The sequence below is a fragment of the Somniosus microcephalus genome, chromosome 3 (genome assembly GCF_052327205.1).
Source record: "Somniosus microcephalus isolate GS21.2 chromosome 3, FLI_Smic_1.0, whole genome shotgun sequence".
NCBI lineage: Eukaryota > Metazoa > Chordata > Chondrichthyes > Squaliformes > Somniosidae > Somniosus > Somniosus microcephalus.
The window spans coordinates 225490332-225517825 of record NC_140989.1 but is presented as its reverse complement, the minus strand read 5'-3'; the positions used below and the strand labels follow the sequence as shown (position 1 = coordinate 225517825).

Sequence of the window (27494 nt, the reverse complement as noted above, 5' to 3'; positions counted from 1 at the left end):
CCAGAACACTACCGGCCGAGCCACCTAAAAAAATTGGCAGGCAAGCGCACCGCTGGCAACAACATCGAAAACGAACAAACGGAAAGCATTAGCGAGCCGGTCAATCGGTGAAGCTTTATTTTATTTTCCCGCCGGGCAAACAGCGCCTGTTTCTTTCTAGTTCTTGCTGTCGGGCAATTAAAAACGACAGTCGTTGATTCAAGACGTCACAATAGGCCCCTGAAAGTCCAGAGCATGGTTGGGTAGGGGGTGGGGCAGAGTCCTCTTCCATTAAACCACGGAGAGTGGCAGAAGACCCTCCCAGCCCCCGCAATGCCTATCCGCATTTTCGGCCAGCGCTCGGGGGTGGTGGAGGGGGGTTGGGCGAAGTGGAGGGGGGTTGGGGGAAGGGTAGCGGGGTCGATTTAATTGGCGCTCCTCCGGCCCCCATCCACACCTTACCCCTCATCTCCCTGGTGCCCTCCTCCTCCACCTTCCTGTCCCCTCCAACCCCCGCCAGCATCCGCCCCCCCCCCGACTCCTGTCGCCGACGGGAACGGACTTCCGCCGCTCTCCCGTCTACATGAGTGCCAGCAGCTCATCCAGGAAGCTGTCCTGGCCTCGATGCTTGCTGGCCATGATCCGGTGACTGCTCCTCCTACCCCTGTAGTACATGTAGAGGACATCCATCTCCTCCAGGAGGTGGCCCGGCCTCCGGGCGACGAAGGGGACCATCCAGGGGTGGTTGAAGGTCGACAGCAGCGAGTAGCGTTGAGCCACGGCCGAGAGCAGCCTCTGGATCAGGTCCTGGAACGACAAACGGCGGGAGGCTCCGGTGAGTATCTCGGTTTTGCAGAAGAACGATGTGGGGGGGGGGGGCGGCGGGAGCTACGAGATTCGGACACAAAGTAGGGAGAGGGGAGAGTCCAACCTGCTCGTGGACATCTTGCCCGGCACCCCCCCCCCAATCCTGAGTCGCTCAAAAACCACGTCAAGAGAAAAAACAAATCACACTCTTGGTCGTGCGACTCTAGAAGGACCCCCTTGACCTGCCTTTCCAAAATATGCCAACCCCGCGTAACAACGACGCCTTCAACGTCACAAGATGTCCCCAATGCGCTTCAGAGGAGCGTTAATCAAGCAGAAAGTTGACACCGCGCCACGCAAGGAGATATCAGGACAGGTGACCAAAAGCTTGGTCAAAGAGGTTTTAAGGAGCGTCTTAAAGGAGGAGAGAGACGCGGAGAGGTTTAGGGAGGGAATTCCAGAGCTTGGGGCCATGGCAGCTGAAGGCACGGCCGCCAATGGCGGAGCGATTAAAATCGGGAATGCGCAAGGGGCCAGAGTTGGAGGAGCGCAGATATCTCAGAGGGCTGTGGGGCTGGAGGAGGTTACAGGGATAGGGAGGGGCGAGGCCACGGAGGGATTTGAACACAAGGATGAGAATTCTAAATTCGAGGTGTTGCCGGACAGGGAGCCAATGTAGGTCAGTGAGCACCCAGATGCACCACTTGCAATCGTCACGACCCAATAGAGTATTCGATCCGGCCCTCCCCATCCCTATAATCACCATTCCCGACTAGAGTGGGAGGAGGAGGATCCAGTTGTCGTGGTCCACGTAGGAACCAACGACATAGGTAGAACTAGGAATGAGGTTCTGCTGAGGGAGTTTGAGGAGCTCGGATCCAAATTAAAAAGCAGAACCTCAAAGGTAAAAATCTCTGGATTGTTACCTGAGCCACGTGCAAATTGGCTTAGGGACAAACAGATTAGAGGTTTAAATGCGTGGCTCAAAGAGTGGTGTGGGAGGAAGGGGTTTCAGTTCATGGGGCACTGGCGGCAGTACTGGGGAAAGAGGGAGCTGTTCCATTGGGACCGGCTCCACTTAAACTGGGCTGGGACCAGTGTCCTGGCGAACCGAATAACTAGGGCAGTAGATAGGGCTTTAAACTAATGAAGGGGGTGGGAGGATTCAGGAAAGAGTAAATTTAAAAGCAGCGGGAGAAATGTCAAGGCTCTAGAGCAGGGTAGAGTTTTGGGTAAAATAAGCAGAGTGGGTCAGGAAGGGACAGAGAGAGTAACAAAGGTAATTCAGCATCAGTGACTAAGGTGACGTCAGGGAAAAATAGAAATAAGTCAAAGCTAAAGGCACTATATCTGAATGCAGGAAGCATTCGCAACAAAATAGATGAATTAATAGCGCAGATAGAAATGAACAAGTTTGATCTAATAGCCATTACGGAGACGTGGTTGCAATGTGGCCAAGGTTGTGAACTAAATATTCCAGGATACCTAAGAGAGATAGGGAAAATGGAAAAGGAGGAGGGGTAGCCCTGATAATAAAGGATGGGATAAAGACAGTAGAGAGAAAGGATCTTAGCTCCGAAAATCAAGAAGTAGTCTCAGCTTGGGCGGAGCTAAGAAACAGCAAGGGGCAGAAAACATTGGTGGGAGTTGTTTATAGGCCCCCAAACAGTAGTTGTAATGTAGGGCAGAGTATAAATCAGGAAATTAGAGGTGCATGTAACAAGGGTAATAAATTAATCATTGGGGACTTTAATCTACATATAGACTGGGCAAACCAAATTTGCAGTAACAGTGTGGAGGACGAATTCATGGAATGTATGCAAGATAGTTATCTAGATCAGTATGTTGAGGAACCAACTAGGAAACAGGCTATTTTAGATCTAGTATTGTGCAATGAGAAAGGGTTAATTAATAACCTTGTAGTAAAGGGACTTTTAGGGAAGAGTGACCATAATATGATAGAATTTTGTATTGAGTTTGAAAGTGATTTAGTTACATCTAAACAAAGCAAACTACTTAGGTATGAGGGGCGAGTTGGGTATGGTAGATTGGGAAATTACATTAAAAGGTATGATGGTAGACAAGCAATGGCTAGCATTTAAAGAATTAATACATAATTTACAACAAATATACATTCCTTTAAGGCACAAAAACCCCACAGGAAAAGTGGTCCAACCGTGGCTAACAAGAGAAGTTAAAGATGGTATTAGATCAAAGGAAGAGGCTTATAATGTTACCAAAAAGAGTAGTAAGGCTGAGGATTGGGAGTATTTTAGATTTCAGCAAAGGAGGACCAAGAAATTGATAAAAAAAAGGGAAAATAGAATATGAGAGTAAACTAGCCAGAGACATAAAAACAGACTGTAAAAGTTTCTTTAGGTATGTAAAAAGGAAAAGATTAGAGAAAGTAAATATGGGTCCCTTACAGGCTGAGACAGGAGAAATTATAATGGGGATTAAGGAAATGGCAGAGAAATTAAACAAATACTTTGTGTCTATCTTCACGGAAGAAGACGCAAAAAACTTCCTGGAAATAGTAAAGAACCAAGGGTCTAGCGAGAATGAGAAACTGAAAGAAATTAGTATTAGTAAAAAAATAGTACTGGAGAAATTAATGGGACTGAAAGCCGATAAATCCCCTGGACCTGATGGCTTACATCCTAGGGTTTTGAAAGAGGTGGCTATAGAGATAGTGGATGCATTAGTTGTCATTTTCCAAAATTCCATAGATTCTGGAACAGTTCCCACAGATTGGAAGGTAGCAAATATAACCCCACTATTTAAGAAAGGAGGGAGAGAGAAAACTGGGAACTGCAGACCAGTTAGCCTGACATCAGTAGTAGGGAAAATGTTAGAATCTATTATTAAGGATGTGGTAACAGGGCACTTGGAAAATAATAATAGGATTGGGCAGAGCCAACATAGATTTATGAAAGGGAAATCGTGTTTGACGAATCTGTTAAGAGTTTTTTGAGGTTGTAACGAGCAGAATAGATAAGGGGGAACCAGTGGATGTGGTGTATTTGGATTTTCAGAAGGCATTTGATAAGGTGCCACACAAGAGGTTATTAAACAAAATTAGGGCTCATGGGATTGGGGGTAATATACTAGCATGGATAGAGGGGATATAGACAGGCTAAGTGAGTGGGCACCAACATGGCAAATGGAATATAATGTGGAGAAATGTGAAGTTATCCACTTTGGTAGGAAAAATAGAAAAGCAGAGTATTTTTTAAATGGTGAGAGATTGGGAAATGTTATTGTTCAGAGGGACCTGGGTGTCCTTGTACACAAATCACTGAAAGTTAACATGCAGGTACAGCAAGCAATTAAGAAAGCAAATGGTATGTTGGCCTTTATTACAAGAGGATTTGAGTATAAAAGTAAAGACGTCTTACTGCAATTATATAGGGCCCTGGTGAGACCACACCTGGAGTATGGTGTACAGTTTTGGTCTCCTTACCTAAGGAAGGATATACTTGCCATAGAGGGAGTGCAACGAAGGTTCACCAGACTGGTTCCTGGGATGGGGGATTGTCCTATGATGAGAGATTGAGTAGACTAGGCCTATATTCTCTAGAGTTTAGAAGAATGAGAGGTGATCTCATTGAAACATATAAAATTCTTACAGGGCTTGACAGGGTAGATGCAGGGAGGATGTTTCCCCTGGCTGGGGAGCCCAGAACCAGGGGTCACAGTCTCAGAATAAGGGGTCAGCCATTTAGGACTGAGATGAGGAGAAATTTCTTCACTGATGGTGAATCTTTGGAATTCTCTACCCCAGAGGGCTGTGGAGGCTCACTCGTTGAGTATATTCAAGACAGAGATCGATAGATTTTTGGATATTAAGGGAATCAAGGGATATGGGGATAGTGCAGGAAAGTGGAGTTGAGGTCGATGATCAGCCATGATCTTATTGAATGGCGGAGCAGGCTCGAGGGGCCGAATGGCCTACTCCTGCTCTTATTGCTTATGTTCTTCCAGTTCCTCTTTTCTTTCTTGTCAAGGACTTGCGCTGTCCGACCCGGCTCCACATGATGACATTCGGTCAACATCCTGGCGTCACCCTCGACGACTCCAGATCGCTGGGCGACTTACCCTTTCCCGTAGGTCTTCCCTGCTTGTTGCGCTCACCCTGCCCTTCACCCTACCCCCCCCGCTGGCCTGCGCCATCTCAGTCGGGAATTGGCCTCGGCAACCCTGGGCTGGTAAGGTTGGCGTTGGGGGAAGAGGGTGGGCAAAGGAGCAAAGCCAAGGCTTGCTGATCCCTGAGGGGATGGGGGGGGGGGCGGAAATAAGAGGGGTGTGCGTGATAACCTTATGGGTAAGGACAGAGAGGACCCACCCTGTGCTGCCCCCTGCAGTTCAATATCTCACTAAGCTGATGCAACAAGGAGGTTGATGGCTGCTTTGGGACCATAACCCAGCAAAGAAACAATGTCTTCAGGAAAGGAGGCGGGGAGGGAGAAAATTGGGGTGGGGGGGTGGGAAATAAAGGATCTTCATTCACAGTCAAGCCCCTGAACCTGTTTAGGTAACTCATTCCGCATCAGAGAAAGAAAGCAAGACTTGAATTTCTATAGCGCCTTTCACAACCACCAGACATCCCAAAGCGCTTTACAGCCAATGAAGTACTATTTTGAAGTGTTGTCACTGATGTAATGTGGGAAACGCAGCAGCCAATTTGCGTACATGTGCAATGTGATAATAACCAGATCATCTGTTTTAGATGTTGATTGAGGGATAAATATTTACCAGGGTGTTGTGTCGGTACCTTTCTACCTAGACACAATTTAGGACTCAGAACTCAGAGATTCAAACATGAAGTGCTTTATTGGAAGGAAAGGAAGTTCTGGAAAGTTCCGAACAAAGAGAGCTAAACTTAACCGAGAGAATACCCAACCATTTATCTCCTGTGACAGCGCCACCACAGGTGGGAGGAGAACACACAATAGAACACACAATACATAACATTTCCTCCCCTCTTAAATGGAAGGTCCACATTATTCCTCAATAGGTAAGTTACTTTCAATACGCTCAACTAACCTAAGGTAGAGGTAGACTGCCTCAAACCTTGACTTTACCCTGGGGTTTATTCTGCCCCAGTCTTGTGGGTAAGTCACTAAGCCTACAGATCCAAGCGTCTTGGAGGCCGCCGCTCTCTGACAGGATACCGGCGGTCATCGCTGGCTTCCACAGCAGTAGGCATTGACACAGGCCTGGATGGAGAAGGTGCCTGTGTCAGTTGAAAGTCAGGAGTTTGCACAGGTGGAACAGTCTCTTTGACTTCCTGTGTTGGAGAAGAGCACTGTGGCAAAGGATGCTGGTTTGCGGTATCATCCGGAAACAGTTCAGGCCAACCAGCCGTTGGAGCCTCTGTGGCTGTCTCTGCTCCTAGCAACAGTTGATCTGTGTGTCTTCTCCAGACGACGTCCTCAGCAGTCTCAACCATGTAAGACACAGGGCCCGTCTGCGCGATCACCGTAGCAGGAACCCATTTTGGTCCAGTGTTGTAGTTTCGAGCTAGGACGTGCTCTCCTGGATGAAACCGTCTCTCCTTGGCTCTTTTCTCTCTCTTTTCAACTTGAACTTGTTGTTGACGATGGACAACCTGCTCTGCCCTTGGAGGTTTGAGTAAGTCAAAACTTGTCCGCAACTGCCTCTTCATCATGAGCGAAGCGGGGGAAGTTTTGGTTGTGGCATGCGGCTCGTTCCTGTAGGACAACAGGAAGCTGTTCAGACATTGGTGGATTGAGCCCTGACCTTGCGATGCTTTCAAGGCGTGCTTCAAAGTTTGCACGAACCTTTCTGCCTGGCCGTTAGTAGAGGGATGATAGGGCGCAGACCTGATGTGTTGGACACCATTCACATGCAGGAAGGTTGCAAACTCCTGTGATACAAATTGTGGACCATTGTCACTTACGAGTTGTTCCGGTGAGCCATAACGGCTGAACATCTCACCAAGTTTCTCAATTGTTTTCTCTGCCGTGGTAGACCTCATCACAGCGACCTCCGGCCACTTGCTACGAGCGTCCACAACCACCATAAACATCTTCCCTTCGAAAGGACCGGCAAAGTCCACATGTACTCGCTGCCACACTTCTGCAGGCCAATCCCAGGGGTGTAGGGTTGCCAGCTGTGGAACATTCCGGACCCTTTGACATGGGGAACATGTTTTGGCTTTCTCCTCAATATTCCCATCGAGACCTGGCCACCAGAAGTAGCTTCTTGCCATTTCCTTCATCCGAACCATCCCACTGTGGCCTGTATGAAGTTGTTGCAGTATAGGTTCCCTCAGAGGTGGCGGAATGATGACACGGCGTCCCCAAAGAAGACAACCTGCCTGGACGGAGAGCTCATTTCTTTTTGAAATGTAAGGTTTCAAACTAGGAGAATCTCCTATCGCTCTCCCTCGAATGACATCGTCCATTACCTCAGACAGGACTGGATCGTTGCAGGTGTACCTTTGCACCTGAACTGCAGTGACAGGTGCTCCCTCCACTTGTCTAAAGTAGAAGATGTCTGATGAGGCTCTGGGGGAGTAACAGGCAAGGGTAGCCTCGAGAGACTGTCTGCGTTGCCGTGCAAGTCTGATTTGCGATATTTGATGTCGTATGTGTGTCCTGACAACAGTAAAGCCCACCTTTGCATTCTGCTTGCAGTGAGAGACGGAATTCCGGTGTGGGGCCCGAAGATTGAAGTCAATGGACGGTGGTCTGTCAGGAGTGTGAACCTTCTCCCAAACAGGTACTGATGAAATTTTCGAATTCCAAAAACGATTCCCAAGGCCTTGCGCTCGATCTGCGCATAGTTACTCTCGGCCTTGTTCAAGGTGCGTGATGCGAAGGCGATAGGTTTCTCTTCACCCGAAGGCATGATGTGGGATATGACTGCTCCCACACCATATGGTGATGCATCACATGCTAGCTGCACGGGTAGCTTTGGGTCGAAGTGTGTCAGGACCTCCGAATTCAGCAATGCTTTCTTTGCTTGGGCAAAAGCTTCGTTGCACAGTTCAGTCCATTTCCATGTTTTGCCTTGACATAGCAACTGATGTAACGGCTTCAGCAATGTTGCTAAGTCTGGAATAAACTTCCCATAGTAGTTAAGTAGCCCCAGAAATGAACGTAACTGGCTCACATTCTGGGGTGCTGGGGCCTCCACGATCGCCTTGACCTTTGGCGGCGCCTTATGCAGGCCAGTAGCGTCAATCACATGCCCCAGGTACTCAACTGAAGACTGAAAGAATTCACATTTGTCTTTACGAACTCTGAGTCCGTACTCTTTCAGTCGTTGTAGTGTCGCATCCAAGTTCAGAAGATGATCCTCCTCATTTGTCCCAGTGACAAGGATGTCGTCCAGGTAGCACTGGACTCCTGGCAGTCCACTCAAAATCTGATCCATTACCCTTTGGAATAGAGCAGGGGCCGACGTAATTCCAAACGGAAGGCGGCAGTACCTGTATAGCCCCTTGTGTGTCACAATTGTCAGCAGCTCCTTTGATTTGTCATCGACATGCATTTGTAGATAAGCCTGGCATAAGTCTATTTTGCTGAACTTTTGCCCTCCGGCCAGGTCCGTAAAAAGATCATCAATGAGGGGAAGAGGGTACTGTTCCACAGACAGCACCGGGTTAATAGTCACTTTAAAATCCCTGCAGATTCGAACAGATCCATCCTTTTTCAGGACAGGAACAATGGGTGTGGCTCATTTGCTCACGCTCACAGGCTCCAGGACTCCATTCTCGACTAAGGCCTCCAAGTTAGCCTCAACTTTTGGCCTAATTGCATAGGGTACAGGTCGGGCTTTGTGAAACTTCGGCTTGCTGTCAGGTTTAATGTCCAGTCTCACGCTGATCTTTTTCATGCTCCCAAGTTCCCCATTGAAGAGTTCTGCATGTTTGTTTAACACTGCAGTCAGACCTGACTCCCCTTTTGACATCATGCAGACTGCAGGCCAGTCCAGCGTGATTTTCTCTAGCCACGCACGTCCCAGTAGCGATGGGTAATTTCCCTTTACCACATATAGTGGCAGTTTTGCAGTCTGTCCGTTCAATTTAACTGTCACCTCAATGGCGCCTCTCATGGCCACAGGTTCGCCGGTATACGTCTTTAGCACAATGTTTGTTGGCTGAAGGGTAAGATGCTTTAGCATTTTGTTGTAGACAGTGTCTGAAACAAGGGACACAGCCGCGCCTGTGTCCACCTCCATCCGCACTGATTGTCCCTCCACCAGTGGTGACACCCAGTAGCCATTTGAACCACCTGCAACCGTCAGTATGTGCACCTCTTCCTCCTCAGAGGTGTCGCTCCCCTCTGTTTTGCTTGTTCCATCATACTGCACTGAATGAACACTCTTTTTCCTCCCTTGTCCAATACAGACATTTTGCTTCCATGCTTCCCAGCTCTGTCTGTTCTTTTTTTACCTCTACAGGCGCGTTCAATGTGACCCTTTTTGCCACAATTTCGGCATTCCAGCTCCGTACACCAGCAGTCATCAGCGTGATGGCCCGTTTTCCCACAACGGTAACATGTGCCGTTCCGCGCACCTTTAGGCTCAGACGACACCTTGTGAACTCTCCCTGTTGAACTCAACTGGTGAGCCTCCTTTTCCGCCATCTCCATGGAGACACTAACTTCAATGGCCTTTTCAAGAGTAAGGTTGTCCTCCGTAAGAAGGCGCTTCAGTGTGGCTGCATTTTGCAGACCACACACGAGTCTGTCTCTAATGGTGTCATTCAGCACCTCCTTGAACTGGCAGTGTTCCGACAACCTTTTTAAAGCAGCAATAAACATCGTCACTGATTCCCCCTCCTCTTGATTCCGTTTGTGAAATCTAAATCTCTCAGCAATAACCAGAGGTTTTGGTGAAAAATGTGCTCCAAGAATTTCCACTAGTTGCTTATATGTTTTAGTTCCTGGCTTATCTGGCTGCACGAGGCTGCGAAGTAAATTGAAAGTCTTCGGCCCAATTACACTCAAAAAGGTAGGCACGACCTTTTCATTTGCCACCGCATTCGCCAATACAAAATAGTCAAAACGTTCCGTATATGCGCTCCATTGCTCCACATTTTCATCAAAATCACCGATGTTTCCTAATATAGTAGCCATCTCACGTTTCAAATTAAATTTTCTGTTTACTCACTGCACCCGTAACGTACGCAGATTCATCCGCTCCTCGTTGCCACTTGTGTCAGTACCTTTCTACCTAGACACAATTTAGGACTCAGAACTCAGAGATTCAAACATGAAGTGCTTTATTGGAAGGAAAGGAAGTTCTGGAAAGTTCCGAACAAAGAGAGCTAAACTTAACCGAGAGAATACCCAACCATTTATCTCCTGTGACAGCGCCACCACAGGTGGGAGGAGAACACACAATAGAACACACAATACATAACACAGGGCACCAGGGATAACTCCCCTGTTCTTTTTTGAAATAATGCCATGGGATCTTTTACATCCACCTGAGAGAGAGCAGACGGGGCCTCGGTTTAACGTCTCATCCGAGAGGGGAGGGAGAGAGAACAGGGGAGAGAGAGAGAAAGGGAGAGAGGAAGGGGAGGGAGAGAGAACTGGAGAGAGAGCAAGGGAGAGAAGGAGGGGAGGGAGAGAGAACAGGAGAGAGAAAGGGAGAGAGGGAGGGGAGGGAGAGAGAACTGGAGAGAGAGAAAGGGAGAGAAGGAGGACAGGGAGAGAGAACATAAGAGAGAGAAAGGAAGAGGGAGGAGAGGGAGCAAGAGACAGAGAGGGAGAAGAGGGAGAGAGAACAGGAGAGAGAGAAAGGGAGTGAGGGAGGGGGAAGAGAGGGAGGGAGGGGAGGGAGAGATAACAGGAGAGAGAGAAAGGGACAGTGAACAGGAGAGAGAGAGACAAAGGGAGAGGGAGGAGCGGGTTGAGACACGGAGGGGAGGGAGAGAGGACAGGAGAGAGAGAAAGGGTTAGAGGGAGAGGAGAGAGAGAGGGAGGAGAGGGAGAGGGAGAGAGAGGGGGAGAGGAGGGAGAAAGAACAGGAGACAGAAAGGACGAGGGAAGGAGCGAGAGAGAGAGAGAAGAAAGGAGAGAGGGAGGGTGGGAAAGAGGGAGAAAGAGAGAGGGAGGGAGAGAGAGAGAGAGCTATAGAGAGGGACAGAAAGGGAACAAGTGATGGAGAAAGGGAGTGAGGGAGGCAGAAGGATGGAGACAGGGAGCGAGAGAAGGAGATATCCGTTGTCCATTAAGCGTCGTCGTCTTTGCGTTGCCGTGGATACAGGAGAGATGGCCTGTAAGGGATGCCGAGCCTCCCTCTGTCTGGCGTTTCACATTGGTGCTCAGCCAGAAGCTCGAGGTGGATCCAGGTTCCTGCGTGCCTCTTCCTCATCTCCGTCACTCCCACACCCAACTCCATCGACCGCACTCCCCCTGCCCACCTCCCCACCGCACACATCCAGCGATCCGTACAGCAGCAGAGGGACGGTTAATGGCCTGATCGAGGAGACCGGCGTCAAGTTGCCGGGTGACGAGCATACCTTCGCCAGGTTATCCAGTTCCCTACGCCTGTTGGCGTTTAGAGAGATTTGGGTGTCCTCGTGTAAGAAACACAGAAAGCTAGCATGCAGGTCCAGCAAGCAATAAGGAAGGCAAATGGCATGTTGGCCTTTATTGCAAGGGGGTTGGAGTATAAGAGTAAGGAAGTCTTACTACAATTGTACAGGGCCTTGGTGAGACCACACCTGGAGTACTGGGCACAGTTTTGGTCTCCTTATCTAAGGAAGGATATCCTTGCCTTAGAGGCGGTACAACGAAGGTTCACTAGATTGATTCCTGGGATGAGAGGGCTGTCCTATGAGGAGAGATTGTGTAGAATGGGCCGATACTCTCTGGAGTTTAGAAGAATGAGAGGTGATCTCATTGAAACATACAAGATTCTGAGGGGGATTGACAGGGTAGATGCCGAGAGGTTGTTTCCCCTGGCTGGAGTGTCTAGAACTCGGGGGCATAGTCTCAGGATAAGGGGTCGGCCATTTAAGACTGAGATGAGGAGGAATTTCTTCACTCAGAGGGGGCGCGAGCGGTCAGGGGTGCAACGCGGCCAGGATGAAGCCAAGTGACAGAAGAGCAACGGGAGGCTTTCCTGGCCTGCTGGAGTCTGCTTCTGTTGCCGTGCCTCACTGCTCCACCTTCTCCGCCCAGCCCCCCGCACCTTACCCCACACACCGTCTGCAATCTGTTCCACCCAAACCCCCCACCAACCCCAGCCCCTAAAGCCATCCGTGCGGTTAATAGAAGATTCCGACTCTGGGAGCGCAGAAACAGAATGTCCAGACCGCCCCCCACGCCGCATCCCAAGGGAAGATTATTTCATCAGAGAGATATTCTGTGGAGTGAGGCAGGAGAAAGTATTTGCTGCTGGACGAACCAAAGCGCTTCACAGCCATCGGATTGCTTTCGACGCGTTACGCAGGCAAACGCAAGCGGACAGATTTGCGCACAGCATGATCCCGCGCCACCAAAAAAAGGCAACGTGACGAACTATTCTTTTATCCGTCTGACGACTGCGTTGGTTTGAGGGGGGAGAAACGTTGGCCCCAGGACACCAAGGAGAATGCCCCCCCCCCCCACCCGCTACTCTTCTTCCAATCTTTGGCGTCCACCCGAGAGGGCAGATGGGGCCTTCGGTTTTAACATCTCATCCAAAAGACAGCACCTCCGACAGTGCAGTGCTCCCTCGGTACCGGCACCGGGAGTGTCAGCCCTGGATTATGGGGGCTCGAGTCTCTGGAATGGGGTCTGGAACCCACGACCTGCTGACTACACAAACAAAACCCTGGATTATTCAACGCCCCCCTCCCCCACCACATGTTTAGCCCTGGACTCCTGTCCTCTTCCAGTCAGCGCTGTCCCCTTCACCCTGAAACACCCGGCAAAGAGTGGAAGTCCCAACAGACTACCATTAGGTCCGCTGGTCCCAATAGCAGGAATCTCAATAGACTACCATTAGACCCGCTGGTCCCAATAGCAGGAATCCCAACAGACTACCATTAGACCCGCTGGTCCCAATAGCAGGAATCCCAACAGACTACCATTAGAACCGCTGGTCCCAATAGCGGGAATCCCAACAGACTACCATTAGAACCGCTGGTCCCAATAGAGGGAGTACCAACAGACTACCATTAGAACTGCTGGTCCGAATAGTGGTAATCCCAACAGACTACTATTAGAACTGCTGGTCTCAATAGTGGGAATTCCAACAGACTACCATTAGAACCGCTGGTCCCAAATAGCGGGAATCCCAACAGACTACCATTAGAACCGCTGGTCCCAATAGAGGGAGTACCAACAGACTACCATTAGAACTGCTGGTCCGAATAGTGGTAATCCCAACAGACTACCATTAGAACTGCTGGTCTCAATAGTGGGAATTCCAACAGACTACCATTAGAACTGCTGGTCCCAATAGTGGTAATCCCAACAGACTACCATTAGAACTGCTGGTCCTGATAGAGGGAGTCCCAACACACTAACGTTAGTCCCGCTGGTCCGAATAGTAGTAATCCCAACATACTACCATTAGAACCACTGGTCCCAATAGAGGGAGTACCAACAGACTACCATTAGAACTGCTGGTCTCAATAGTGGGAATCCCAACAGACTACCATTAGACCCGCTGGTCCAAATAGTGGTAATTCCAACAGACTACCATTAGAACCGCTGGTCCCAATAGTGGGAATACCAATAGGTTACTATTAGAACCGCTGGCCCCAATAGCGGGAATCCCAACAGACTACCATTAGAACTGCTGGTCCCAATAGTGGGAATCCCAACAGACTACCATTAGAACTGCTGGTCCCAATACAGGGAGTCCCAACAGACTACCATCAGACCCGCTGGTCCAAATAGTGGTAATTCCAACAGACTACTATTAGAACTGCTGGCCCCAATAGCGGGAATCCCAACAGACTACCATTAGACCCACTGGGCCCAATAGTGGGAATCCCAACAGACTACCATTAGAACTGCTGGTCACAATAGTGGGAATCCCAACAGACTACCATTAGAACTACTGGTCCCAATAGAGGGTGTCCCAACAGACTATCATTAGACCCACTGGGCCCAATAGTGGGAATCCCAACAGACTACCATTAGACCCGCTGGTCCGAATACTGGGAGTCCCATCAAAATCAACACCACTCAACGCACAGAAATAGACTGAGAACAAAGCTCGACACCAAATATCCTCAGGATGGCGATTACTCTGCTCTTCCATTATGAGTTTGAACATCTCACTTGTTTCCTTACCTGTTCTAAAGAGCCTTGGTGGCAAATAGGTGGATCTCCGGTTATAAGACATATTAGGGAGAGAGAGGATGGGGAGCTGGGCGGGGGCAGTGGTGTCAGACACTGACCTTTCACCCACTGGGACCTCGGGTCAAATCCAGCCACAGACAGAGGGGGAATGAAGGTCTCCTCTTGCTGATGGAGGAACTGGGTGGGGGCAGTGACACTGACCCTTCACCCTCTGCAATCTGTGGTCAGTGTATTTATTTGGAGTAGCCTTTTGCTTTCTCTGTGGCTCTGATGGACTTGCATTTGGGATATAGAAATCGCATAGCCGTTCTAATTGAAAATCATAACAAACTCACATTGCTGCATATTCTACCACATACACCGTTCAGAAAATACGGTTTGATAGCACAGCTTTACTCTGTATCTAACCCGTGCTGTACCTGCTCTGGGAGTGTTAGATGGGACAGTGTAGGGGGAGCTTTACTCTGTATCTAACCCGTGCTTTACCTGCCCTGGGAGTGTTTGATGGGACAGTGTAGAGGGAGCTTTACTCTGTATCTAACCCGTGCTGTACCTGCCCTGGGAGTGTTTGATGGGACAGTGTAGAGGGAGCTTTACTCTGTATCTAACCCGTGCTGTACCTGCCCTGGGAGTGTTTGACGGGACAGTTTAGAGGGAGCTTTATTCTGTATCTAACCTGTGCTGTACCTGCCCTGGGACTTATTGATGGGACAGTGTAGAGGGTGCTTTACTGTGTATCTAATCCGTGCTGTACCAGCCCTGGAATTGTTTGATAGGACACTGTAGAGGGAGCTTTATTCTGTATCTAACCTGTGCTGATCCAGCACTGGGAGTGTTTGATGGGACAGTGTAGCGGGAGCTTTACTCTGTATCTAACCCGTGCTGTATCTGCCCTGGGATTGATTGATGGGACATTGTAGAGGGAACTTTACTCTGTATCTAACCCGTGCTGTACCTGCCCTGGGAGTGTTTAATGGGACAGTGTAGCAGGAACTTTACTCTGTATCTAACCCGTGCTGTACCTGCCCTGGGAGTGTTTGATGAGACAGTGTAGCGGGAGCTTTACTCTGTATCGATCCCGTACAGTACCTACCCTGGGAGAGTTTGATGAGACAGTGTAGCGGGAACTTTACTCTGTATCTAACCCGTGCTTTACCTGCGCTGGGAGTGTTTAATGGGACCGTGTAGAGGGAAATTTACGCTTTATCTAACCCGTGCTGTACCTGCCCTGGGAGTGTTTGATGAGACAGTGTAGCGGGAGCTTTACTCTGTATCGATCCCGTACAGTACCAGCCCTGGGAGTGTTTGATGGGACAGTGTAGAGGGAACTTAATTCTGTATCTATCTCGTACTGTACCTATTCATGGAGTGTTTGATGAGACAGTGCAGAGAGAGCTTTACTCTGTATCTAACCCGTGCTGTACCAGCCCTGGGAGTTTTTGATGGGACAGTGTAGAGAGCGCTTTACTCTGTATCTAACCCGTGCTTTACTTGCCCTGCGACTGATTCATGAGACAGTGTAGAGGGAGCTTTACTCTGTATCTAACCCGTGCTGTAGCTGCCCTGGGAGTGTTTGTTGGGACAGTGTTGAGGGACCTTTACTCTGTATCTATCCCGTGCTGTACCTGCCCTGGGAGTGTTTGTTGGGACATTGTAGAGGGAGCTTTACTCTGTATCTAACCCGTGCTGTACCTGCCCTGGGAGTGTTTGATGGGACAGTGCAGAGGGAGCATTACTCTTTATCTAACCCATGCTATACCAGCCCTGGGAGTGTTTGTTGGGACATTGTAGAGGGAGCTTTACTCTGTATCTAACCCGTGCTGTACCTGCCCTGGGAGTGTTTGATGGGACAGTTTAGAGGGAGCTTTATTCTGTATCTAACCTGTGCTGTACCTGCCCTGGGACTTATTGATGGGACAGTGTAGAGGGTGCTTTACTGTGTATCTAATCCGTGCTGTACCAGCCCTGGAAGTGTTTGATAGGACCCTGTAGAGGGAGCTTTATTCTGTATCTAACCTGTGCTGATCCAGCACTGGGAGTGTTTGATGGGACAGTGTAGCGGGAGCTTTACTCTGTATCTAACCCGTGCTGTATCTGCCCTGGGATTGATTGATGGGACATTGTTGAGGGAACTTTACTCTGTATCAAACCCGTGTTGTACCTGCCCTGGGAGTGTTTGATGGGACAGTGTAGAGGGAGCTTTACTCTGTATCTAACCCGTGCTGTACCTGCCCTGGGAGTGTTTGATGGGACAGTGTCGAGGGAGCTTTACTCTGTATCTAACCCGTGCTTTACTTGCCCTGCGACTGATTCATGAGACAGTGTAGAGGGAGCTTTACTCTGTATCTAACCTGTGCTTTACTTGCCCTGCGACTGATTCATGAGACAGTGTAGAGAGCGCTTTACTCTGTATCTAACCCGTGCTTTACTTGCCCTGCGACTGATTCATGAGACAGTGTAGAGGGAGCTTTACTCTGTATCTAACCCGTGCTGTAGCTGCCCTGGGAGTGTTTGTTGGGACAGTGTAGAGGGACCTTTACTCTGTATCTATCCCGTGCTGTACCTGCCCTGGGAGTGTTTGTTGGGACATTGTAGAGGGAGATTTACTCTGTATCTAACCCGTGCTGTACCTGCCCTGGGAGTGTTTGATGGGACAGTGTAGAGGGAGCTTTACTCTTTATCTAACCCATGCTATACCAGCCCTGGGAGTGTTTGATGGGACAGTGTAGAGGGAGCTTTACTCTGTATCTAACCCGTGCTGTACCTGCCCTGGGAGTGTTTGATGGGCAGTGTAGAGGGAGCTTTACTCTGTATCTAACCCGTGCTGTACCTGCCCTGGGAGTGTTTGACGGGACAGTTTAGAGGGAGCTTTATTCTGTATCTAACCTGTGCTGTACCTGCCCTGGGACTTATTGATGGGACAGTGTAGAGGGTGCTTTACTGTGTATCTAATCCGTGCTGTACCAGCCCTGGAAGTGTTTGATAGGACCCTGCAGAGGGAGCTTTATTCTGTATCTAACCTGTGCTGATCCAGCACTGGGAGTGTTTGATGGGACAGTGTAGCGGGAGCTTTACTCTGTATCTAACCCATGCTGTATCTGCCCTGGGATTGATTGATGGGACATTGTAGAGGGAACTTTACTCTGTATCAAACCCGTGTTGTACCTGCCCTGGGAGTGTTTGATGGAACAGTGTAGAGGGAGCTTTACTCTGTATCTAACCCGTGCTGTACCTGCCCTGGGAGTGTTTGATGGGACAGTGTCGAGGGAGCTTTACTCTGTATCTAACCCGTGCTTTACTTGCCCTGCGACTGATTCATGAGACAGTGTAGAGGGAGCTTTACTCTGTATCTAACCCGTGCTTTACTTGCCCTGCGACTGATTCATGAGACAGTGTAGAGAGCGCTTTACTCTGTATCTAACCCGTGCTTTACTTGCCCTGCGACTGATTCATGAGACAGTGTAGAGGGAGCTTTACTCTGTATCTAACCCGTGCTGTAGCTGCCCTGGGAGTGTTTGTTGGGACAGTGTTGAGGGACCTTTACTCTGTATCTATCCCGTGCTGTACCTGCCCTGGGAGTGTTTCATGGGACAGTGCAGAGGGAGCTTTACTCTGTATCTAACCCGTGCTGTAGCTGCCCTGGGAGTGTTTGTTGGGACAGTGTTGAGGGACCTTTACTCTGTATCTATCCCGTGCTGTACCTGCCCTGGGAGTGTTTCATGGGACAGTGTAGCGGGAGCTTTACTCTGTATCTAACCCATGCTGTATCTGCCCTGGGATTGATTGATGGGACATTGTAGAGGGAACTTTACTCTGTATCAAACCCGTGTTGTACCTGCCCTGGGAGTGTTTGATGGAACAGTGTAGAGGGAGCTTTACTCTGTATCTAACCCGTGCTGTACCTGCCCTGGGAGTGTTTGATGGGACAGTGTCGAGGGAGCTTTACTCTGTATCTAACCCGTGCTTTACTTGCCCTGCGACTGATTCATGAGACAGTGTAGAGGGAGCTTTACTCTGTATCTAACCCGTGCTTTACTTGCCCTGCGACTGATTCATGAGACAGTGTAGAGAGCGCTTTACTCTGTATCTAACCCGTGCTTTACTTGCCCTGCGACTGATTCATGAGACAGTGTAGAGGGAGCTTTACTCTGTATCTAACCCGTGCTGTAGCTGCCCTGGGAGTGTTTGTTGGGACAGTGTTGAGGGACCTTTACTCTGTATCTATCCCGTGCTGTACCTGCCCTGGGAGTGTTTCATGGGACAGTGCAGAGGGAGCTTTACTCTGTATCTAACCCGTGCTGTACCTGCCCTGGGAGTGTTTGATGGGACAGTGCAGAGGGAGCATTACTCTTTATCTAACCCATGCTATACCAGCCCTGGGAGTGTTTGATGGGACAGTGTAGAGGGAGCTTTACTCTGTATCTAACCCGTGCTGTACTAGCCCTGGGAGTGTTTGATGGGACAGTGTCGAGGGAGCTTTACTCTGTATCTAACCCGTGCTGTACCTGCCCTGGGATTTGATGGGACAGTGTAGAGGGAGCTTTACTCTGTATCTAACCCGTGCTGTACCTGCCCTGGGATTTGATGGGACAGTGTAGAGGGAGTTTTACTCTGTATCTAACCCGTGCTGTACCTGCCCTGGGAGTGTTTGATGGGACAGTGTAGAGGGAGCTTTACTCTGTATCTAACCCGTGCTGTACCTGCCCTGGGAGTGTTTGATGGGACAGTGTAGAGGGAGCTTTACTCTGTATCTAACCCGTGCTGTACCTGCCCTGGGAGTGTTTGATGGGACAGTGTAGAGGAAGCTTTACTCTGTATCTAACCCGTGCTGTACCTGCCCTGGGAGTGTTTGATGGGACAGTGTAGAGGGAGCTTTACTCTGCATCTAACCTGTGCTGTACCTGCCTGGGAGTGTTTGATGGGACAGTGTAGAGGGAGCTTTACTCTGTATCTAACCCGTGCTCCACCTGCCCTGGGAGTGTTTGATGGGACAGTGTAGAGGGAGCTTTACTCTGTGTCTAACCCATGCTGTACCTGCCCTGGGAGTGTTTGATGGGACAGTGTAGAGGGAGCTTTACTCTGTATCTAACCTGTGCTGTACCTGCCCTGGGAGTGTTTAATGGGACAGTGTAGAGGGAGCTTTACTCTGTATCTAACCTGTGCTGTACCTGCCCTGGGAATGTTTAATGGGACAGTGTAGAGGGAGCTTTACTCTGTATCTAACCCGTGCTGTACCTGCCCTGGGAGTGTTTAATGGGACAGTGTAGAGGGAGCTTTACTCTGTATCTAACCTGTGCTGTACCTGCCCTGGGAGTGTTTAATGGGACAGTGTAGAGGGAGCTTTACTCTGTATCTAACCCGTGCTGTACCTGCCCTGGGAGTGTTTGATGGGACAGTGTAGAGGGAGCTTTACTCTGTATCTAACCTGTGCTGTACTAGCACTGGGAGTCATAGAGTCATAACGGCACAGAAGGAGGCCATTCGGCCCATCGAGTTTGTGCCTGCTCTCTGTCAAGCAATCCAGTCAGTCCCATTCCCCCGCTCTATCCCCGTAGCCCTGCAAGTGTATTTCCCTCGAGTGCCTATCCAGTCTCCCCTTGAACACATTGAGTGTCCCCGCTTCCACCACTTCCGTCAGCTGTGTAAACAAGTTTTTCTTCACGTCCCCCTGTATCTCTTGCCCAAATTCTGAAATCTGTGTCCCCTAATCCTTGTACCATCAACTAGTGGGAACAGCCTTACCCGGTCTAGCCTCTCCAAACCCGTCATAATCTTGTACACCTCTATCAAATCACCCCTCAACCTCCTTTGCTCTAATGAAAACAAATCCAGCTTCTCCAACCTGTCCTTGTAGCTATCCCCAGAACCATTCTGGTAAATCTCCTCTGCACCCTCTCAAGGGCCTTCACATCCTTCCTAAAGTGTGGTGACCAGAACTGGACGCAATACTCCAGTTGTGGCCTAACCAGAGCTTTATAAAGGTTCAGCATAACTTCTCTATTTTTTTACTCAATACCTCTACTTATGAAGCCTAAGATCTCATATGCTTTGTTAACCAATCTCTCAATACGTCCCGCCACCTTCAGGGACCTATGCACATTAACTCCTAGGCCCCTCTGGCCCTGCACACTCTTTAAAACTATGCCATTAAGTGTATATTGCCTCTCCCTGATCCTTCTGCCAAAATGCATCACCTCACACTTCTCTGTATTAAATTCCATCTGCCACTTCTCTGCCCATCCTGCTAGCCTTTCTATGTCCTGTTGCAGTCGATTGGTATCATCATCACTGTTTGCCACACCCCCAAGTTTGGTGTCATCGGCAAATTTAGAAATTCCACTCTGTATTCCAATATCCAGGTCATTTATACATATCAAAAAAAGCAGTGGCCCCAGCACTGACCCTTGGGGAACACCACTGTCTATCATCCTTCAGTCTGAAAAACAGCCATTTACCACAACTCGCTGTTTTCTGATCTTAAGCCAATTCCTTATCCAAGCTGCCACTGACCCACCTATTCCATGAGCCTCAATTTTGTTAACCAGCCTTCTATGTGGTACTTAGTCAAACGCCTTCCGAAAATCCATGTAGACAACATCCATTGCATTCCCTTCATCAATCCTCCCTGTTACTTCATCAAAAAATTCAATTAGATTAGTCAAACACGATCTTCCTTTTACAAACCCGTGTTGGCTCTCCTTAATTAGCTTAAACCTCTCCAAATACCTGTTAATTTTTTCCTTGATTATTGTTTCTAAAACTTTACCCACCACTGATGTTAAACTGACCAGCCTGTAGTTACTAGGATTGTCCTTACTGTTGTGTATGTACCTTTAAGAGAATAACTGGTCTCAGACTACAGTACCGGCAGTGACCGCCCCTGTATAAAAGGCACTAGAGAGCCTCTGTTTGTTAGTTTTCGCTATTGACTTCCACCAGTAAAGACGTGTTTGTTTTCACTCCTGCTGGTCCGTGTCTCAATCATTCACGGACTTAACACTGGCGACGAGTAAGAAACGAACTTACCTGCAACTCGGCAGCACCTCAGACGACGTTGTTGAAGGTCGGAGCCAGAAGAAAGAAAAAAAAAAGAGTCCAAAGAAACTCGGGAAACGGGCGTCGACCGTCAATCATCGGTTTGAAAACTTGCAGGAGAGACTGTCCAGAGCCAGGCTGGGTTCCTCGGTCTGTGGTTTCCCAGCTAATCGGGCTGGTGGCAGGTAGTGCACTGATCCTTCCTGGGCTGCGGCGGGCTGAAGCTTGATCGGGTGGCTTTTCAACGGGGCCGGGCAGCGAGTCGGGAAGCAAAGAGAGAGAGAGAGGGTGGAGCCCGGTGCTTTGAAGCCGGGCAGCATTCGGACCTAAGAAGAGGGAGGGAAGTGTCCCAGAGGGTCCGCTCCACGGCGGGAAAATAATAAAAGAAAAAGAATCAATATTTAACGCGCAAGAAACCGTGGAAAGCAGCACTAACAACAGCGGGGAAGAAGGCAAAGCGCGGGAGGCGCCATTTTGTTAAATCGGGGAAGAAGGCAAAGCGCGGGAGGCGCCATTTTAGATTTGCAAGATGCCGAAGACTGGCTGTATCACTGCTTTTGATAATACATTAGAGGACTGGACCACGTATGTGGAAAGAGTCGAGGTATATTTCAAGGCAAACGAAATAGCGGAGGGGAAAAAGGCATCGATATTGCTAAACTTAATGGGCGCTAGAACGTACGGCCTATTGCGGGACCTGATTACTCCAGCCAAACCGAAGGCGAAGAGTTTTAACGAAATTGTTGCTGTCCTACAGGAACACTTAAACCCTGCACCGCTGTTGATAGCAGAAAGATTTAAATTCCACAGGAGAACTCAGCACAAAGATGAGAGCAATGCTGAGTATCTTACGGAACTACGCAAGCTATCAAAGCACTGCCAGTTCGGAGCAGGACTGGCAGATACCCTACGGGACAAATTTGTCTGTGGACTCCTGAGTGAAGGAACACAGAAGAAGTTACTCTCAGAAAAAGAGCTGACGCTAGATAAGGCTTTCAGCGTGGCAGCACCGTATGAAGCAGCAGCCAGGGGAGCTGCAGAAATTCAACAAAAACCACAGGAATACGGCACCCACGAAATGACACGGGGATTTGCAAAATGTTATCGCTGCGGCAGAACTAACCATGACCAGAAGGACTGCTGGTCCAAAGACAAAATATGCAGACAATGCGGGAAGATTGCACACATTGCACGAGTTTGCAGGTCTGGGAAGAAGACCAGCGACAACAAAAAGGCTACTAAGGAACCGTACAAGAAAGTACAAAAGATGACGGACAGTAGTTCCGAAGACCAGATGAGCGATAGTGAATCCGAGAACAGGAGACTAAGCTGTCTCAAACTTCACAATGTAATCGCAAAAGAGGATCACCGAACCATTTGGGTCACCCTCACGATAGCAGGGTCCCAAGTTAAAATGGAATTGGATACAGGATCAGCGCTAACCGTCATGAATCGACGAGACTACGAGCGGCTATTTTCACACATACCCTTGAGAGAGACATCCATCGTCTTGACGACGTATACGGGGCAAAAAGTATACCCCAGAGGAAAAATAAGGGTGCCTGTCGAATACAATGGCAAGAAAATACGGAAATTGTATCTCTACATACTGCCAAATGGTGGACCACCGTTATTGGGACGGGAATGGATCAGGAAGATAAACTTAGATTGGCATTCCATTCATGCAATGACGGTGGACGGTAAAAAAGATGAAGACGTCACTCCTGGACGATTGTCAACAATCTTAGCTAACGCCAAAGAGGTATTTCAACAAGAACTGGGCACGCTTAAAGGCGTAACCGCCTCGATAAAAATAGAAGAGAATGCAGTTCCCAAGTTTTTCAAAGCAAGACCGGTACCATATGCAATTCGCCCAGCCGTCGAGGCTGGAGAATCTGGAGAAGGCGGGCATGTTGTCTAAGGTCGACTGGAGCGAGTGGGCGACACCCATCGTTCCTGTCATGAAGAAAACGTTAAGCAATAAGTCTGGAGAGCCAAGGAAGATTCGCATCTGTGGGGATTTCAAGGTGACGGTGAACCCTGTCCTTCACAGTACAATATCCTCTTCCAAGGATAGAAGACATCTTCGCCTCACTGTCTGGAGGGAAGCGTTTTACAAAAATTGACCTAGCACAAGCATATTTGCAGATGGAGGTTGAAGAGTCCTCTAGGAAGTATCTCACGATAAACACTCACAAAGGTCTTTACCAGTATCATCGATTGGTATTCGGAGTAGCATCGGCTCCGGCGATATGGCAAAGAGCGATGGAACAAGTCCTGCAAGGGATTCCGGGGACTCAGTGTTACTTGGACGACATCCTTGTAACAGGTGAAGATGACAGTGAACACCTTAACAACCTAGAACAGGTGCTCACTAGACTACGGGAACATGGGCTGCGAGCCAACCGCCCCAAGTGCGAATTTTTTAAGAAACAGATATCGTATTGTGGCCACGTGATTGATGAAGAGGGGTTACATAAGTCCCCTGACAAAATTGAAGCGGTTGTTAAGGCCCCAGCGCCTGAAAATGTGTCGCAACTGAGGTCATTCCTCGGATTGGTGAATTACTATCATAAGTTTTTGCCGAATTTGTCGACAATTTTGCACCCACTGAACGCCCTGCTACGAACGGGGTTAGCATGGAAATGGAGCGATGATTGTAAGCGTGCTTTTCAGAAGAGTAAGGACTTAATCACTTCAAGGGAAGTATTGGCTCACTACAACCCAGCACTGCCGATCAGACTGGCGTGTGATGCGTCTCCCTACGGCATTGGGGCGGTACTGTCACATAAGTTCCTTGATGGGTTAGAGAGGCCGATAGCTTTTGCGTCACACTCGTTAACTTCTGCCGAGCGTAACTACGCTCAGATTGACAGAGAGGCCCTCAGCCTAGTGTGGGGGGTGAAGAAGTTCAATCACTACCTGCACGGGCAAAAATGTACTCTACTAACCGATCATCAACCTCTTGTCTCCATTTTCAACCCTCAGAAGGGCGTGCCGATAATGATGGCACAACGGCTGCAGAGATGGTCCCTTTTCCTAGGGGCACACCAATATGACATCGAGTACAAAGGAACTAAACAGCATGGAAATGCTGATGGATTGTCATGCCTACCGTTGCCGACGGTGGAGGAAGAAGACCTTGCAGTGGATCCAATGGGGTTATTCCACTCCACCATAGTCGAATGTCTCCCTGTGACGAATGCAAACATAGAAAAGGAAACACGGAATGACCCGACACTATCACGGGTCTATGATTTAACGGTGAAGGGATGGCCAGCACATGGCGAACCGCTGCTGCCAGCATTCTCGCCGAAAAGAGAACAGCTGTCAGTGTGCAGAGGGACCTTGATGTGTGGATCCAGAGTAGTAATTCCACCTAAGTTGACGGATAGAGTACTCAATGAGCTTCATGAGGGTCATCTGGGTGGGGTAAAAATGAAGAACTTAGCCAGAGCATTTGTGTGGTGGCCGGGAATCGATAGAGAAATCGAAGAGATGACCAAGAGCTGTGCAGGATGCCAGAAGGTCCAAAACGCCCCACCACAAGCTCCTCTGCATCCATGGGAGTGGCCCTCATCTCCATGCACATTGATTTTGCTGGTCCCTTCATGGACTCGATGTTTTTAATTGCGGTGGATGCACATTCAAAGTGGCCAGAGGTAATAAAAATGTCCTCAACCACCACGGAAAAAACTATCACAGTTTTGCGAACCATATTCGCCAGGAATGGGCTGCCTGAACAGATTTGCTCTGACAATGGACCACAGTTTGTGTCTGAAGAGTTCCGGAGGTTCTTAAAGAACAATGGCGTTAAGCATTACACATCTGCCCCATATCATCCAGCCACTAATGGATTGGCCGAGAGGTTTGTCCAAACATTCAAGAAGGCTATCAAGGCAATGTGTAATGAAGATATACCCCTACAACACAAGGTGGACAACTTCTTGTTTGCCTACCGGAATGCGACACATGCGGTTACCAACCAAACTCCAGCAATGATGTTCTTCAGTCGAAGACTACGATGCCGCTTGGATTTGGTTAAGCCAAACGTCCGAAGAGATGTGGAGAACAGGCAGTTTCAGAATATGAATGGAAGGCCGACCAGGAGTTTTAAGATAGGTCAACCAGTTTTGGCCCGGGACTACCGCACTGAGAAATGGCAGCCAGGAACGATTTGTACACGACAAGGACCTCTCATGTATACCGTGGACATTGGGGAGAGCATTGTAAGACGCCATGCTGACCAGATTCTGGAGTCACTGGAAAACGTCAACTCCACACCACGATCTGATACACCTGGTAATGAAATCGACGTTCCAATTGCAGCTACCGCAGAACCGGTAATATTGGAAGCAGATGAACCAAACAAAGACATTGATCCCGACGCAACATTGCCAGAAGAACCTGATACCCCAAAGAGGCGTTATCCAGACAGAATCAGGAAGCCTCCTCAAAGACTGAACTTATAATTGCTTAAACTTAACCAATGTATCTAGCAACAGTAATTGTGATTGTAATTCGTTATCATTTAGTTGTTAAATGAATGTTATGTACTGTTTATCTAAAAGGGGAGGAATTGTTGTGTATGTACCTTTAAGAGAATAACTGGTCTCAGACTGCAGTACCGGCAGTGACCACCCCTGTATAAAAGGCACTAGAGAGCCTCTGTTTGTTAGTTTTCGCTATTGACTTCCACCAGTAAAGACTTGTTTGTTTTCACTCCTGCTGGTCCGTGTCTCAATCATTCACGGACTTAACACTTACACCCTTTCTTGAACAATGGTGCCACATTTGCCACTTTCCAATCCTCAGGCACCTCCCCCGCATCTAGGGAAGATTGGACAATTATGGCAAGCCCTTCCGTTATCTCCTCCCCCAATTCCCTTAGCAATCTGGGATGCAAGCCATCTGGACCAGGTGACTTGTCCACTCTAAGCATAGCCAACCTTTCTAGTACATCCTGTCTATCAATTTTCACCCCTTCCATTGATTCTACCTTTTCCACTTTTACTGATATTTTGTCAGCATCCACCTCCTTAGTACAAAGTACTCATTGAATATTCTAGCCTTGCCCTGCGCCTCTAAGTATATGTCACCTTCTTTGCCTCTAATAGGCCCCACCCCGCCTCTTACTATCCGTTTACTGTTTACATGCTGGTAGAAGATTTTTGGGTTCCCTTTTATGTTAAGCGCCAATCTACTCTCATATTCTCTCTTTGCCAATCTTATTTTCATCTTCACTTCCCCTCTCAACTTATTGTATTTGGTCTGGTTCTCCCTTGAAGAATTCACCTGACATGCTTCATACACCCTCTTATGTTTCATCATCTTCTCGATCTCCCTCGTCATCCAAGGAGCCCTTGCTTTGGTTCCCTAACCCTTCCCTCTTGTTGGAATGTATCTAGCCTGTACTTGGAACATCTTCTCCTTAAAGGTCACCCATTGTGAGTGTTTGATGGGACAGTGTAGAGAGAGCTTTACTGTGTATCTAACCTGTGTTGTACCTGCCCTGGGAGTGTTTGATGGGACAGTGTAGAGGGAGCTTTACTGTGTATCTAACCTGTGTTGTACCTGCCCTGGGAGTGTTTGATGGGGCAGTGTAGAGGGAGCTTTACTCTGTATCTAACCCATGCTGTACCTGCCCTGGGAGTGTTTGATGGGACAGTGTAGAGGGAGCTTTACTCTGTATCTAACCCGTGCTGTACCTGCCCTGGGAGTGTTTGATGGGACAGTGTAGAGGGAGCTTTACTCTGTATCTAACCCGTGCTGTACCTGCCCTAGGAGCGTTTGATGGGACAGTGTAGAGGGAGCTTTACTCTGTATCTAACCCGTGCTGTACCTGCCCTGGGATTGTTTGATGGGACAGTGTAGAGGGAGCTTTACTCTGTATCTAACCCGTGCTGTGCCTGCCCTGGGAGTGTTTGATGGGACAGTGTGGAGGGAGCCTCACTCTGTATTTAACCTGAACTGGGCCGGCGTAGGCCAAGAGCAGGATGAGGTATTGGGAGGGTTGGGAGGAGACGGGAGGTTTGAAATCATTCCTTACCTTGCATTCGCCGGAGAGCAACCTGTGCTTGCTCGTGAAATTGGGGCCCTTGATCATCTGCTTGAGGAGGCGCCGCAGGTTGGAGTCGTCAAAGGGCAGCTTGCCCGTGGTCATGGTGTAAAGGATCACGCCCATGCTCCAGATGTCAGACAGGAAGGGGTTGTAGGGAATCCCCTGCAGGACCTCGGGTGGCACGTAGGCATAGCTGCCGCAGTACGTCTCGCTCAGCTGCACCTGCTTCACGTCCCTCATGTCCATCACTCCCACCTTGCAGAAGCCAAAGTCCGAGATCTTTATGTTATCGTTGCGGTCCAGGAGGAGGTTCTCCAGCTTCAGGTCCC

General features: G+C 48.9%; 1 protein-coding gene across 1 annotated transcript; it reads right to left on the bottom strand.

The window, feature by feature from the left end:
* Window positions 1-558: 558 nt before the first annotated feature.
* Window positions 559-27494, bottom strand: LOC147121738 (testis-specific serine/threonine-protein kinase 4-like). The gene is made up of 2 exons (XM_085977993.1): window positions 27154-27494; window positions 559-786 (listed from the first exon to the last, which is right to left on the bottom strand). Exons 1-2 carry the CDS (start codon window positions 27409-27411, stop codon window positions 559-561), a joined length of 486 nt encoding a protein of 161 aa, XP_085834119.1. The 5' UTR covers window positions 27412-27494.

Coding starts and splice junctions, on each gene's coding strand:
- LOC147121738 (XM_085977993.1), bottom strand. CDS start 27,411: ATGGACATGAGGGACGTGAAGCAGGTGCAGCTGAGCGAGACGTACTGC. Junction 787..27,153: donor TGCTCTCCGGCGAATGCAAG/GTAAGGAATGAT, acceptor TTGTCGTTCCAG/GACCTGATCCAGAGGCTGCT.